Genomic DNA, 17454 nt, shown 5'->3' with positions numbered 1-17454 from the left:
CTCATATGCTCTTTTGACTGGCTATGTGCTGAACGTTCGGGGTTCTTTCCCCCGACAGAAGCAGATATTTATCTCTCTCTTTGCTGTCACTTCCAAACCCACTCTGTAGCTCACCTAATGAATACTATAGGTTCTTTTCTGTGGCATAAAACTGATTCAGGATTGTGTCTAATGTTGGTTTTCTCGTTGCCGGTGTCGAAGCTTTGGATTCTACTGCCAGTAAATATCTGTAAATTGCGTGTAGTTCTGTACGAAATGTATATATGCTACATGCGTTGTAGATGCGTTGTAGAAATGTGGATCACTTGCTCTCAGAGGTTGTGATGTTCAGTAACATTGATAAACGTATAATTTTCCGGCCGTCTATTATTACATACCTATTTTAGCCATTTCACCATTTATAATTACAAAATGAACTCCATGGTTTTAGTCCGCATGCGAACTATACCGACTGAGCGACCGCCGCTTTTCGGCGAAGTTAGTGCCAACTTTTGCGGATAGAGGGTGTCGCGTGGTCAGCGCAACGAATCCCCACGGCCGTTAATTTCTAATTATATTATTATAAGGTGCTATAGACATATTTTTTTTGTTCTCCTTGGCACTACAGCCCCAGTGGGCCTAGGCCTACCTCCATGAACTTCTCCGTTCACTTCGGTTTTTCTAGATCTTACACATTGGGTAGGGCTCCTTGGGCGGGTGATCAGCTCTTCGCAAGGCCTCTACCTGTACACAAACACAGAAAAACGCACACACACAAACTAAACATCCATGCCCTGAGTGGGATTCGAACCCACGATCCCGGTTTCCAAGCGAGCGAAGACAGTACATGCCGCTATAGACATATACGGACAAGAAACTTAAGTATGATAAATAGAAATAAGCATGGAAAGGGTTAAACTGTGTGGAATAAATGTTTTTTTTTATGATTATGTGACACAAGGAAGTGAACCACAAGGATAATGAAGCAAGTAACACAGCTAAAACCTCCGTTATTTTTCGTACTGTTTGATTAATCATCTGAATCACGCTGGTTAGTATAGGTACCACCTGCTTTAACATTACAAGAAATCTCCACTTTGCCCACACAGAGTAATTACGTGTTTCATATGATACACAGAAAAAAACAACGATTAATTATGTAAAACGCTTTAACCAACTGGTCTTTGAACTAAAGACAGCGAATTTTCTGTGAGATAAAATAATAAAGCTATCATCATCATCAGTAATCTATCAAGACGACAGGTCTACAGTCGTTTCCAGAACAATTCCTCCATTTAATGCGATCTAGAGCTTTCTCCTTCAAATGACACTATCCTCTTCTGTCCCCAAGGTCATCCAGCATCTTCTTACGTCTTCTTCCTCGTCTTCTTGTCACTTCTATCCGCCCCTCTATCTTTCCTTCGATAACTTCTTTTAGAAGGCAGTTTCTGCGTAAAACAATAAAGCTATACTTGTGCTTAATTAATTAAGCATCACACCATAAAGCTGTATGGGGGAACGGATGTATAGTTCCAACATTTTTTACCTCGGCACTAGATGGGGGGCAGTAGTCCGCTTCACGCTCTGATAGATTTACCTCAGGGTAAACAGCTTCTGATAAAAGGTTCTCCCTGCTCTTAACTAATTAAGCACTACGCCATGAAGGCCTGTGGGGGAGTGGATGTATAGATCCTCAAAACAGCTTCTGGTGCCTATTGGAAAGGAGGCTGGATGGGCCCCACAACCGGTCTCGACAACTGAAGAAAAGAAAATTTTCTTCTCCATCGGGTGAATTGAACTTGATCATCCAGCCGGTAGCCCGTCGCTATACCGACTGCGCTATTCCATGAGGCAGGAATTATATTATTACATATTTCTCAGGTGGTGTTCCGGTTTTTAAGGGTCACATAATGAAGACCACAAGTCAGAGACAAGATATATGCATATTTCTTTTCAGAAACATCAGAGAATATAGTCACTTGAAGGACTGAGTCGGAGATTGGAGGATACTATTATAAATTAATCGTGAGAAAATTGTTGAGGCGTTAGTCGGCAGTTGGAGAGATAATTAATTAAATAACACCATTCTATTCAAGTCCAATTGACGTGAATGTTGGCACTTGTATTCATTATGCATTTGCATTCGGCAGCTGTCTCTGCCGTCCGGTCACTTGAATGTGAGCAGCATACCAGGAAGACCGTTGCATTTGCACAATAAACGTGAACACAGTTATCATCAGAATGTCTGCCTCTTCGTCCCACATGAAATAACTTCGTTCTGGGCGATGAGATTTTGATGATTGATTGAGCCTACCGTTACGTAACGACGCTTAATTCAATGCATGGGTTCTTCTGAATGTTATCCTGGAGAAACCGCATCTGACTCTCGCCGGGACGCCGACCATCATGGCTGGAGTTTCTCTTGGTTTTGCTCAGTCCCTCCAGTCAAATTCCGGGAAACTACCTCAAAATAGGCCACGACCGAATCGTTTCGCATCATTTGCAATTCATTATTCGCCCTCTCATTCGTCGGTATGTAGTCTGGGTTACTGACAGCGTCTTTAAGTATACTAAAAAAAACTCTGTGACTTTAATCTGCAAGCGAACTATACCGACCGAGCGACCGCCGCTTGTCGGTGAAGTTAGTGCCATATTTAGCGGATAGAGGGTGTCGCGTGGTCAGCGCAACGAATCCCCACGACCGTTAATTTGTTTGAGTATACTACAAATGCAAATTGACGTCACAGGTTACATAATGTTGAATGACATGACGAGTATGGATTGTGAATTGAAAAGGATGCGGGAAATAGCGGTCATGACCTACTTTAAGATATTATGCAAAGAGTCTTACTGAGCTATTCCGGCTTCCTACTGTATCATGTTTTGGCGGTAATCGAACTAACAGCGCGACACTGAATTACTCTTATCAGCCGTATTTGATTGAGCAGTGCGACTTTTTATCATTTCCATCGGCCGTGGCCAAGTTCCCAATGCGATACTGTTACTGTTATCGGCCATACCCGGGTTAAGAATGCGACACTTACTCATAATGACCTCGCATGGGTTAACGGTACAGCACTTATCTGTGGTGTGTTCCGCTGACCTATAGATAGTTCATGTTGCTTCACTTGACTTTCCGTTGCTGGTTACTACAAATGTGGGGGATTATTTTGTAATTTTAAAACGGTCGATAACCTAGTGGAACAGACCTTGGAAATGCATAAAGAATTTTTATGAGTAACTCTTCTGAGAATAAAGCACAGAGGGGACTGTATAGCAAGATGAAAGAAGGCAGGATGAAAGTTAAGTATGTTTATGGTCTATCTCCAAATAACATTCCAGGCGTTTAGAGGCAATTTTTTAATTAATTATCGGTATCAAACTGAAAATTGAAATTTAGATTTCAACATGCACTGTTTCTTAACAAGAGCTGGGTATTTTTCAGAATTTATTATCATACTATATTTCAGGACCGCACATTAAGTGGAGCTTTTGTTTCTCCCACCTCATAAGTTCGCATGGTAGCAATGTTGGTTTTATCAGTGGTAGGAACTTAAAATGACGAAGATATGTTGGAAAATGGTACTGTATTCAACTGGCTCATGGCAGGCTTTGTGGACATGGTGATTACTTGTAGGTTGCTTTAATGCTGTTAACTTCCTGACCAGCTAATTAGCTATTAACATTTGAAACATCGCCCTGTACCATCCTCCTCCTCATCCCCATGCAACTTTACTTCACGTTACAGGCAATTAAGCCTGTTCCCACTTCACGTAATCCTTCCACATTGTGCAGTGCTTTCTTTTGGTTTAAGCTGCAAGAAGCTTGAGAACAATGAAGCAGTATCTCTTGGCTGTCCTTTCAGATTTTAGTTCTTCTGACTTAATTATTGAGAGTGTTCTTGTAGGATGAGGTGGGCAGGGCATGTAGCACAAATGGAGGAGACGAGGAATGCATATAGGATATTGGTTGGAGAGCCAGAAGGAAAGAGACCACTGGGAATACCGAGGCGTAGGTGGGTGGACGATATTAAAATGGATCTTAGATTGGATTGGATGGTATGGATTGGATTGTTCTGGCTCAGGATAGGGACCAGTGGAGGGGCTCTTGTGAACACGGCACTGAACCTTCAGGTTCCATAAAATGCTGGGAAATTCTTGAGTAACTGCAGAATTGGCGGCTCCTTCACAAGTGCTCAGCTCCATGAGTGAGTGAGTGAGTAAGTAAGTAAGTAAGTTCTTGTAGGGCACTGGCTTTTTTAAAATATCATATGATCCATAATCTGATGACAAATGTTTTGATTTTTTTGAAGTCAGAAGGGGATAGAAGTTGGCCAGTGTAATAATAATGAGAAGAGTTCTCTCCCTAATAATGTGGAACCAAAGAAGACATTCCGCAGTGCACTGCCACAGGTAAGAATTATCCACTAGGCACCTCTTTCATACATTGCTTTTTCTTTCCAGTTGGCTGAGTGTAATGACTAACAGATTGTCAGCTAAGTGTATTACTCTATCTGTATAGCTGGTTTCAATGCCTTGGACATTATCCATTGTCTAGGTTTTGCACTAATCTGATGGGTCCATTGGAAAGAGTGGCCTCAATCAGTGGGTTGGATTCTTCCAGTGGATCCCTTTAATTAAGTCCCCATTTTACCAGAACAGGGAGTTTCTTACATGCTAAGTTTTTTATTACAACACCTATGTGCTGGATTATGTTCAGCTAATTATGAAGTACCTTCATAGAAACTCTGAGAACAGAAAAATAAGTTCTGTCATACCCATTGTATATTTGTGGCCTCAGTAGCCTTTCAATATGATGTTTCAGATACTGGCAACATCAGCAAAGAACATCCTATTGTTGGGGTATGGGATGACACTGGGCTTCCCTACCATCGTTATCCCATCACTGCAGCCACATCATGGCAATGTGACTGATTTGCGTGAAAAGGATACACTCAGCCTTACAGAGGAGCAGATCTCATGGTTCAGTAAGTGACTGTCTTGCAGAGGAGAAGTTCTTATGGTTCAGTAATTTACTTTCTCACAGAGAACCTGATCATGAGGTTCAATAAATGATTATTTCACAGAGTAGCAGATTTCATGTTTAGTAAGTTACTGTCTTGCAGAGGAGAAGTTTTATGGTTCAGTAATTTACTTTCTCACAGAGAACCTGATCATGAGGTTCAATAAATGATTATTTCACAGAGTAGCAGATTTCATGGTTCAGTAAGTGACTATCTAACAGAGGAGTAAATCTCATGGTTCAGTAAGTGACTACCTTCCAGGGGATTAAATCTTATTGTTCAGTAAATTACTATCTCACAGAGGAACAGATCACATGATTTAGTAACTGACTATCTCAGGGGTAACGTTCCCACCTCATGACTCAAGGTATGCGGGTTCAAACCCGGTGGAGGTCATAGAATTTTTAAGGGCGGAAAAATTCCGGGAACAAGTCCTCCGGGAGGGACTTTAAGCCGTGGGTCCCATGTCATAGATTTACAGCACGTAAAAGAACCTCATGTCTCTAGGAGACCTCTGAGCTAAATTAGGCAAAAAGTCTCCCGCCCACGTAGTTTCCAATGCATCCGGTAGATGGGGAAGCATTAGGTACCACTGCCAGAGGAGGTACGATATCACTGACAGAAAGGACTAATTATCAGATACCACTGCCAGTAGAAGGTCGAAACCTCGCTGGCAGAAAGGGGCTGATAGTGAGAACCAGTACTGGTAGGGTATGGAGACAGTAGAAATTGAAAGGGGGACGTACAATAGACTATTAGTCACGGTGCATGGAGAAACCCACCCCCTCAATACTGAATAACTGAACTGACTATCTCACAGTGTAGCAGTTCACATGGTTCAGTAAGTGACTGTCTCACAGAGAAGCAGATCTCACGGTTCAGTAAATGGCTATACAGAGGCCATGGAGGGAAGTCCCATGCATGGTGGGGATGACACTTGATGCTTTATCCTTTCCGCTTATCGTTGTATTTCCCTCTGGTGCACTTGAGTGTTTTTAAATGCATCAATTGAGTCTTTCAGTTAAAATTTTTGAATTTATGTATTTGAAAACACTCAAGTGCACAGTAAGGACCCTTATTGAAGAATTAGATGCAATCCAATGGTATCATTGTATGCCTGATGATGACCCAGTATAAGGGTCGAAACATGTTGATAGGATAGTGTCTACTTTGTTTTAAATACAGAATATTGTTGTGTAGACTGCATACCTTTGTATACATTTTGTGTACCTTGTTTATGACACACAACAGGATGCATACTAGTAAGATTGTAAATACAAACAAATCTAGTTTATTCTCCTGTTTAACTCATTTTTTTCTCATTGCTGTTTTATCATCTCATTTTCCTTTATAAGCCTGTTTTGTTCGCAGTATTTAACTCGATATTTATTGGGGGGGACTGTTCCATGAAGTTTGTTAGTCACTGTTGGGAGCCCAGTGTACAACCCTCTGAGTTCTGACACAGACATCACAAGATATTAACACTAAAATAACGCTTCTGTAATTGTAACTTGTGTTCCCTTTGTGCATATACTCATTTCTAATGATAGAGATCTCATTTCTGGCAGTAGTGGTGTATACCCCTGAATTCTGTTGCAGGTAGCATCAACTTGATCTGTGTTCCACTGGGCTGCCTCATGTCAGGTACCCTTACCCAGCCATTGGGCCGAAAGCGCGCCATGATTCTGGTGAATGTGCCGTTTATTGTGGCTTGGGTAATGTTTCACTATGCCAGCAATGTTGGGATGTTATATGCGAGTCTAGTACTCACAGGACTTGGAGGCGGTTTACTGGAGGCTCCAGTAAGTTGTGATGTTCGGTGTAGTAGTTTATTTGGTTAAGGCACTATGCTACAAGCCAGAAGGCTGCAGGTTCGAATCCTGATGAGGTCACAGATTTTTAAATTTACCTAATCCTTCTGGCCACGCTATTACCCTTGGGTTGACTCGGCCTCTAACAGAAATGAGTACCAAGTATCTTCCTGGGGATAAAGGGCAGCTGGCATGTAAGGCTGACAACCTTACCGCCATCTGTGAGCCAATTGTCTAGAAAATATGGGAACCTTGACAGGTCACAATTCTATGGGCCTTCACACCCTGCTACAGGAATAGCTTTGCCCTTTTACGTTAGTTTAAATTCTGCACATTTATTACCATTAAGTAAATTGAAATGGAGGTTCATAGAGTGGTGAATGTTAAGGTTAGAATCTCCTGGGTTGTGATCCACATAGTCTGGTTTGTAGATAACAGTGTTTCAGAGGAAACTGTCTGCAACACTATACAGCATCACTAATCATGTTTCCAACTGTGATATTCCTTTTGATGTCCCACTTTGTGCAGTTGGCATGGTTGTCATATTGCAGGTTCTGACATATGTGGCAGAGATCACACAGCCCCATCTGAGAGGTATGCTCTCTGCTACCTCATCCATGTGTGTCATTCTTGGAGTTTTCATCCAATTCCTGATGGGTACCATGCTCTCCTGGAGAACTGTGGCGTCCATTAATGTGATGTTTCCTGTGACTGCTGTAGTAGCACTCTGCTTTGTGCCAGAATCTCCTTATTGGCTAATTGGTATGTTTATGAGCTAAACAGCTGTGATCACAACTAAAATAATTTAAGACTATGCAACACATGTTACATCATATTACATTACATTACACAGAATTGCATTCCCTGGAACTAGAGTTAGCCATAATGTCTGTAGGATGTGGAATATGTCATATAAATACAAAAACATATGTACAGCACAAATGAAGTTTTCACACAAGAAAACACAGTGGTTATACATGTTATTCAAAAATGTATCCACATGTATATATCAAAACTGTCAACTTATGCTATTTATACAGCCTTTAAAGCGATGAGTCACTTTCTAGACAATAAATATTCATCAAGAGAGTAGAATAAGTGTGTGTTTAAGCATTGTTTTAGTGTTATTTTAACTCATGCTCTTTCATTCACAAGACTTTTGAGATCAGATGGCTGTTAATTGAAAATTTTGGTCCCAGCATTACTCCTATATGCATTTTTCTGAAAGCGTGAGAGATTAGTGTTTGCTGGAGATAGTCTTGTGTTAACACTGTCTTTAGTCGGAAAATGTCTTCGTTTTATGTAATGAAGTTTATTAACGAATATTTATATTTACATGGAAGTGTTAAGATCTCCAGTCCCTTAATTAGATCTCTACAAGGATTATGGGATTTGACACCCATCATCAGTCTAACATTTTTCTTTTTAAATGTAAGTACCTTTTTGCTGTCAGATGAAAACCATTCCATAGTTCATTAAAGAGTGAAAGTAATCAAAAGAAATTGATTTGAGAGTGTCAGTGCCGCTGATATGTAACATAGATCTAACTGCATAACATGCTCCACATGGCTTTGGAACCAATTGATCGAAATGGTTTTTTCAGTTTAAATGATTATCAGTTTTAAGCCAAGGAGTCTTGTGGTTACTGCCTCTTCTATATATTTATCATTATATCCAATATTTAATGGATACTGTGGTGAGTTTTTATTATAAATTTTATTACATTTATTTTATCCAGATTCAAGGACAGCTTGTTTGCAGAAGCCCATTTACTCATTTGAGAGATAACATTTTTTTGATAGTATGTAAAAATCATCAAAATTTTTACCAGGAATTTCGACACTAGTGTCATCAGCAGATATTATGGTTATTGATGAGGTGTGGAAAACTCTCATCTGCTTTATGGAAGAATGTACGGAGCTGTTGTCATAGGATTTCCAGTGATTGTGTGCTGCCCTTATTCCAATCTGCTTTCTATTCCTTCCTCCCATACCCTATTTATGTTTAATTTATCCTTTCTCTCTTTCATTTGTTCATCCTGTCATAATTGATGTATGTTATACAAGACTCATTAATGACATTATGTTTTAACTATTGAATTTTTAGTTAATAGACTTACATAAAACTGTACAAATTGTATAAGGTTTGCCATTACTTTTACTACTAAAATTAACTTATTTGTAATATTGTACATGTTTATACAAATATGCATGCTATTGGATGACAACTGTAATCCTTAGTTGTGACTGTAACAAGGACAATCTCCACATCCGCATGAGAATATACTCTCGACAGGATTTATGGAAGGTGAATAAATGAAATGAATTCAAACGATTTCTCCCTCCTACTGTGATTGCCACCGTCAGTATTTCATCATTTCTCTCATTCTCTCTGCCCTTGCAAAGTCACCCTTTAAAGGGCTAATATTCTTTACTTTGTTCTCTTTACTCCAATTAGCTTGCTCAAAGACTTGGTCTTGGGTGTCTGTTTCTCTATATCTGAACCACATATTCCTCCCTTACAGAAAACACACTATGTCTCCATTACAATTATCTTCATAGTGTGCACCGAGTTGTGTGTTCCAAATATATGTGTAGTAGTTATGTTAAACCATCACCACAACAAGTGTATACTAACTTTTAATGTTTAGAATTAAACCTTTATTTTGCTACATAGAACCAATGCTCAGTGTAGTACATATCTAACATACACACACCCAGACTAGAAAATGCATACATCATATTAATGATCGCATAATAACACAATCCATATTGGGAAATACATGTACCTAAAACATCACACATTCAAAACAATGTACATATCATTGACACATACCCCTGGGTTTCATGATCTGGTTTTACTACATTGATGCTTCTAGCAACAAGGATCCACAAATTAGATAATATGCCTAATACTACACTGTAGCACCTGAACCTCAGAATTAGCTTGGCATATATACTCTTAATCTCTTAATAATTTTTAATAATATATTGAATATTTTAAATACTTTAATATTTTGTAATATAATCATTACACTTCTGTACACTTTAAATATATCCTAGATACATGTTATATAATTTTTTTATTTTATGTACTTAATTGTAATATTTATTACCAACTTGATTCAAAATTTCTGTTATCATATAATATGACATGTCACACTAGTATGGATCCATATTAGTAATTAAATGACTAGATATATTCCTATATTAACTGCCTGATTATGGTCCTATGTGACCAAAACATGTAGCAAAATAAAGATTTAATTGTAAACATTAAAAGTGAGTATACACTTGTTGTGGTGATTGTTTAATATAACTACTATATATATATATAGTACAAACATGAACCTATATATGCTGTTTAGGGAAATAACCACTGTTTATTCAAAGAATCATGTAAAACACATAAATACACTCTGTATGTAATGTATATAATTTTTTTTAATTCTAAGGCAGGTTGATCCAGATGGTTACTGTAATTTATGGAACAAAGATATAATATACTGGCTGAATGATGTTTGCATTTTCTGAGCTTATAATTTAATCACAAATGTATCTTCTCTTGCTAAGTGTCAGAACTTTTCTGTGCACCCTGACAATAATACATGAACTTTTTTCTTTTTCTTTTTGCAGGCCGTGGGCGGGTGGCAGATGCTGAGAAATCACTGTGCTGGCTCAGAGGCTGGGTAAAGCCCCACGAAGTTCAACCTGAACTGTTGCAACTTGTTTCTTCCCTCAAAAGTCACAGTCCCTCAAACAGACATAATGTAACTTCTGTTTCCTTTACTCCTTCCTGTTCCTCATGGCGTAACTATACAAAACGCAATTTCTTGCAGCCCTACAGCCTTGTTGCAGCTGGATTCTTCTTTGGACACTTCGGAGGGATGACAACATTACAGACATATGCTGTCAGTATCTTTGCCCAGCTGGGCACTCCAGTTGACAAGTACATCGCAACATTGTACCTGGGCCTTGTGCAGCTGGGAGGTGCTCTAATATGTGTTATCCTGGTACACTGGACAGGGAAACGACCCCTCACTTGTGTATCAACTGTTGGGAGTGGTGTGTGTTTCATTGTTGTGGCAACATATGCATACTTGTACTCCTCCAGGAATTCATATGAATGGTTGCCAATGACTTTCCTTATTGGGTCAGCATTTTTATCTCACGTTGGCATCCGTCTGTTACCGTGGATACTGATAGGTGAAGTATATCCATCAGAGATCCGTGGTGTTGCCAGTGGGGCATCAGGATCCATTGGTTACATCTTTGGGTTCGCAGCAAATAAGGTATATTTTTATATGCTGAATAGTATGACGTTACCTGGAACATTCTGGTGCTATGGTGCAGTCAGTCTTGTGGGATCTGTTTTCTTTCATTTTTTCCTGCCAGAAACAGAGGGAAGGACCTTACTTGAGATACAGGAGCACTTTGAGGGCTCTCGAAATTTGTTGAAAAAAGGCAGAGTGTCGTCAAAAGACCCAGAGAAGTTGGGCACTGTGAACCCTGCACTGGTTCCTGATGAGACTCATTTGTAGTATAAAGTTTCTATGAACAAGACAATTTACTTTAGTCAACAACTATGGTCAAGTTAGTCTTTTCAGTGTCCATAGTGCAAAGCTCCATACTTAGTTGTGATGAATCTCTCACTTTGCATTTTAACTTTCTGTTCAACGGATTAAAAAAACGTTTTCTGTCCCTCAGATGGCACATATCAAAACATTGATTACTGCAGTTGGGTTCAACATCTTTTTCCTACATTTGAAACTACTAGGTTGAAGCAGTTATTAAAAGTCAGCACTATTTTTTATCCCAGAAGAAGTAATGTGCATTTAGAATATCTGTGTTATGTAATATATAGCAGAGGAGTGGGAAATTTTAATTTGGTCTGGCAGATTTTTTTTATATAACCTGTAGGAAGTCCAATTTCAAGAACAAGCAGTTGTGACATGAAAACAGAAGGTTAAAAGTGAAGGTGAATTTTTATCCAATTTGAATAATATGCTGTACCTCTTTGTATAAATGTATGTAAATAATACTAACACTACGGTGGAAGAGATGAAGGTTCAGCACCACTGATTCTGCCATTGGTTACAGCTGTGAGCCAGTTCCATCCCACTCCCATTGTCAAAGTTTGACTCTCTAAGATCCATCTCAATGTTATCCTGCCATTTCTATCTTTGCCTTCCAAGAAAACTCCTCTCTTGAGACTTCCCCCTTTCTAGTCTGTCATGGATTCCCAGATTCAACTATAACAATAACCCTAGGTGACTTCTATAAACCACAAAATTCCACTTGTATACTGTAATATCCTATATTACATACTTGCTTCTTTGAATCAAAGTATCTGACTGAGCACTTTTATGAGACACATGTAATTTATTTCCTTCACAGCAAGAAATGTCTGACACCTATACAAAACAAATGGGAATATCATTATTTTGTATTTCATAAGTTGAGGGACTGGAGTTTATTCACAGACATTTAAATCACCACTGTTTTATACAGATATAGGAGTATTTTTATATGTTTAACTTTATTCATTGTGGTCTGTCACACTAGTTAAATAATGTAAAATGATTTCACCATCTGAAGATGGTCATAACTTGACCAAGACATGTAAGGCCATTTCATATAAATATATAATTAAGTCACATTGGATGATGTCAAATCATTCTACAATATTTTTATATGCTTTCAAGGAAGGAAGTTAAGATGGTAATATAAATAAAAAAGATTTGTTTATTGGTTTCACAGGATGAAAAAATAAATTGTCTTCTCTGATATGACTCCAGGTAGCCTGGCAGAAGTTTACTGATATGCAGGAGGAATATACTGCCTCATCTTCAGGGTCAAAATGTAAGCCAATCAAGCAACCAGCATAAAACAAAATGTCAGTAAATTTATACCAAACTCAGAGCCTCATTGCCGAAGATAAATTAGGAAAACTGTTGTTGTAATCTCTACAAGCTTGTAGATATCTTAGTGGGTCCCCTTTCCTGTGCTTGTAGTACAGAATGGGTTCACTATGAACCAGTAAACATCTGCCAATGTAAGGAAGAGCTCCTGAAACTTGTAGTAGGATTGTGGAATTTTATTCATGAAATTAGGGTCTCTCTGAAGCAGTTTGTGGGGTGATGGTTTTAATTATATTTTATTGTAATTTTGAAACTGAAAAGCTAGCAAGTGAATTGCTAAATCTTGCATAAGGAAGCCAAAAAAAAAAGTTTTTAAGATTTAAAGCATGAAACAGTTCGCAGTTCACCAATTTACCGTGTTGCCAAATACATGTATCAAAAATGCACAGCGGCTGCTTATGATGTTGGACTGTTCAACTCATTGGTGAAGAAAAATCTTATTTTAATACAAGAGGACTTGTGAATTTTGAATTTCTGGAGAAAAGTTGGCAGAAGATGAAAAAATGGGAGGTATGAATGATTTTGACAAGATGTATTGTGACATGAAGCTATTTGCACCTCATGAATAGGGAGAATTTCTCTCTTTTAAGAAGTTTGTCATTGATTGTATGATTGTAAAACAGTGAGGAGTCTATGTTAAGAATTTTGAAACCCATGTGCTTTTAAATACACAAGATGCAGTGGCAACTGAACATTGCAAATGGAACACAGTGATGTTGCAGCTGTCAGAAGAAGAAGAAAAATTCTTAAATCACGTTCATAGGGATTTGAAAGTCTGTATTTTTTAGATAAAGTATAACTGAATAAAAATCATGTCTGCGAAAGTTGTTTGAAGAGGAGTGATGGATCAAAGTGGCCTGAAATTTCATGTACGTTCATAATAAGTCATGCTGGATCAACTGACAGGTTTTTCATTATGGAAAATAAATTAGTTTCTTTTTCTGTCAAAATTGAAAAGTAATATTGTGCATCATGACGAACTTAACTCTGAATTATTTAAAAAGTGGTTTCAAGAATAGTTCCTACCATACTTTGCCCCAGAGTCTTTCAGTGTTGTAGGAAATGCCAGCTGTCATTGTGTTGTGTTAGAGAAGCTTCCAGCTATAAGCAGCTCGGTTGACCAGGGAAAATGTTCCATGCACTACCATTCAGACACATACAGAATTATTGCAATTGGTGAAAATATACACATGCCACATTCTAAAAATTAGGAATTGAACGACATTGCAAGGAGACACTGTGACTATCATGGAATATGGGATAATTTTCTGGGGTAGCTCAGCAACTAGTATAAATGTTTTCAGAATGCAAAAGCGGATCATTAGAACTATTATGAATGTAAGAACTAGAGACTCATGTAGGGAACTATTCAAAAACCTAAAAATATTACCAATGTACTCACAGTATATATACTGTATAATTCTGTTTGTTGTAAATAATAGAGACCTATACAGTTCAAACTATGAGACCCACAATCTCAATACTAGACATACCACAAATTTGCACCTTCCCACATCACGCCTAACAATCTTTCAGAAAGGACCATATTATTTTGGTATTAAGGCTTATAACCACCTGCCATCCAGAATCAAGAGTATGAGTAATGATGTGAAACTATTTAAACTGAGGCTAAAAAGATTTTTTCTTTCAAATTCTTTTTATTCCTTAGAGGAATACTTTAACCATGTATGTAATTAAAATTGGTAATTGTACCCCTGATATGTTATAATTTTATATCATTACCTAAGTATTTTGTATCAATTATTGTTTTATAATTTTGATCATTTTATGCATTGTACATTAATATAAATCTTTTAACTGTCTTAATGACAAAAGTATGTATGTAGTTTTTGTATTTTGCGTATTTTAATCTATTAGCTTGGGACAAAATCCATATCCACTGGTCAGCTGTACCATAAGGATCAACGGAATGTATAAATGTAAATAATAAAAAAAAAACAGAGTAGTGCATTAATCTGGTTTAATTGCAAATACAATCTTACCGAACTCATTTGGGTGCAAGTTAAATCCTATTTCGCTTGGTTTCCTTCTTCTTGAAGGTGGAGGTAGTATGTTCCTCAAAACGTCGGTAAATGTCTTCCAGAATGCAGTGTGTCATATCCAAGAAAATAGTACTGTTAGTAGTCTCTACTGTGGAACCTCAAATCCAATATATTCCTGTTTGTTTCATGATTTAGTGGATGTTGTTACCATCATTATCTTGGGAAGGACAATTATTAGAATATTTATAAGTAGATTTTTAACATAGAATAATGTCTGGTTTGAAAATATTCTAGAGTATCTTAGTTGAACATTTAATATAGAGGATCTCTGATCTAAGGTGTTAATTCTTTATGCTTTCTCTGTAATTAATATGATTCATATACATGCTGACATACAGCCACATACTGTAGAGTAAATAAATTACAAAACAGTTCTAGAGATTATGCAATATATTCAGAGACATTTTACAAACATTATAATACAATAAATTTATATTATTCATTGATATGCATTCAGACAGTAGTTCAATGGATGAGTGGCCAACAAGAATATGGGAAACAAATTATAGTTGCAATTTCTGTTATAAGAATTTCAACATGAAGAAACAATGCAAAGACACTGTGTATACTTTCTCAAGTACTATTGACTTTGACTACATTATGTTGGAAACAAAATCGATTGCTGTTCGGTAGACAAATTTTTTGTTGCAGCTCATACAAGCTAGGACATGTACACCTTGCATAACATTAGACCCATAATGCACATGTTGTATTTCCCTAAAAGTACCACATATGGAATTCTATTTAGGGAGCTGGTCCTCATTAACTACCGATATTTAATCAGAATCAGTACAACCATTTTCGAGAACATAGCAGTTTTATTTTTGGGGGCATAATAAGAACACTGCTCTTGGAGCGAGAATGTTAATATTGGCTAGGGTCGATTTATGGTGGAAAACTCTTGATGCCGAATGTGCCCAATGGCTCAGATGGGAGCTAAGGGCATATCCATAGACAGTGACAGCATTCCAAATAGCCTCATTTTCGTTTTCAAGGGTGCTGGAAATGTGTATATCCATCAACATTTACGGATAGATTTCTCTTACTATCACAGCACTTCCTCTCATACAGTATACTGTATTTTCATATACTGTGGGGCTGAAAAAGTGTAATTCCGTCTAAACCTCAAGATCAGTTTCTTCACCATCACAATAGTTTCTCAAATAAACTGCGTATAATGGAAAATAAGATTATAAATATAATTCATAAATAATATAAACATATTTGAAATATGCGACTCAGTATGCATGTAAAACAAACTCAGTCTCTTAGGAAACAGTTTGAATTCTTTTAATACAGATGTGACATCATGAAATCTACGACCAAAATACAGCAGAAATGAGTAATTCAAAATTAAGTCTAAATTACATTTTGTAATTGCATAATACACGATATAAAAGGAAAATTATATTTCTAAAAAGAATGTATTGTTTTATAAATAAGTTGAATTAATAAAAGAAATGAAACATGAAACCACTCATCGTAATGGGTAGAGTGTGGAATTTGTTCGACTAATGTTCTCATAACATTGAGTGTGAAGAACGTGTTTTTCTAGGTTATAATGCAGGGTAGTTCGGAACGTTCGGATAAAGCCCGTACCCTACATCATAACGTAACAGTCCGCTCCAGAGAGCAGTGTATTGGAGGGATCAGGGGCGCGTTAATTTAACTTTGACAGTAATTTCAATTTTTATAGTTCCATGAATGGCGTTTGTATCTAGTGACTATGAAACAGTAATACTTGTGCCAGAAATATTGTGCTTCAGAAAGTTTATGGCTTATTTAAAGTGAGTGATGTGTCCACCTTCATGACTGGGGCTTTTGACTTCGGCTACGGTCATCAGAACCGAAGGTAAATGAAGAATAATTCACTTATATAGATTGAACTGCCTAGATTAATTTAATTTTGAACAGCAGTATATTGCAAATACTGTATTGCATAAACAATTAACAAATTTTTATCAACGATCTACGTACATTCCCAATTCCATTTTCTTCAAGAATATAGACTCAAAGCGAAATGTAGTGGAGTGTTTTGCATAATTACGAAATATATATTTCTTTTTAACGTAAAAGTTTCATGAACGTGTTACGTGGCTTGGTAATTTAACAGGTTTTTTAATGCTAGTGGGGTGGGACTAAGTTCCTTGTACTGCGGCCACTTCTGGCCTATTGTACCAACCCCAGATGATAGGTGAGGGTGATAGTGGAGCAATTGGTGGAATGAAAATTGGCAGGGGAAACCGAAATACTCGCAGAAAACCTGCCCCAGCTCTACTTTGTTCACCACAAATCCCAATTGACCAGACCCGGGATCGAACCCGGGCCGCCGCGGTAGGAAGCCAGCGACTAACCGCTTGAGCTATGACGCGGCCAGTTTAATAGACTGGCAGTATATCTTGTGAATACTGAGTGATTCTAAATTATTGTCGGGGTTTCCGTGGCCTAACATAACCTAACCCAAACCTTAATCTGCGGTCTACACGGACATTTACACTACAGCATGTGGTTTACCAGGACATACACCGCGAACATATTACCGCGGGCTGCAAGATTTATTGCTTCTAAAAAAATAATATAAATATAAAGCATCATTACTCGTTTTTATGATAAATTCTCTGTTAGACCGCATGATACAGTGTAAAAGTTCAAGTAGAC

At 37.7% G+C, this 17454-nt stretch overlaps 1 protein-coding gene across 5 annotated transcripts in view; it reads left to right on the top strand.

Moving 5' to 3' along the window:
- The window catches only part of LOC111875307 (facilitated trehalose transporter Tret1), a 45927-nt gene extending 31903 nt beyond the window's left edge, over positions 1-14024 (top strand). For 2 of the 5 annotated variants that reach the window (XM_023871442.2, XM_023871441.1), the window contains exons 2-6: positions 4296-4391; positions 4804-4966; positions 6602-6804; positions 7365-7575; positions 10449-14024. In XM_023871442.2, coding sequence (XP_023727210.1) covers positions 4849-4966; positions 6602-6804; positions 7365-7575; positions 10449-11353 — 1437 coding nt within the window. In that variant the 5' untranslated portion in view covers positions 4296-4391; positions 4804-4848 and the 3' untranslated portion in view covers positions 11354-14024. Of the gene's footprint in view, positions 1-4291; positions 4392-4803; positions 4967-6601; positions 6805-7364; positions 7576-10448 lie in introns of those variants that run through there. The other 3 variants (XM_023871437.2, XR_004514186.1, XR_004514185.1) reach the window with 3 other exon arrangements.
- Positions 14025-17454: the final 3430 nt, after the last annotated feature.

This window comes from Cryptotermes secundus, unplaced genomic scaffold (assembly GCF_002891405.2).
Source record: "Cryptotermes secundus unplaced genomic scaffold, Csec_1.0 scaffold1548, whole genome shotgun sequence".
In the NCBI taxonomy this organism is placed as follows: Eukaryota; Metazoa; Arthropoda; class Insecta; order Blattodea; family Kalotermitidae; genus Cryptotermes; species Cryptotermes secundus.
The sequence above is the reverse complement of the archived record's forward strand: the minus strand, read 5'-3'. Positions and strand labels throughout refer to the sequence as shown.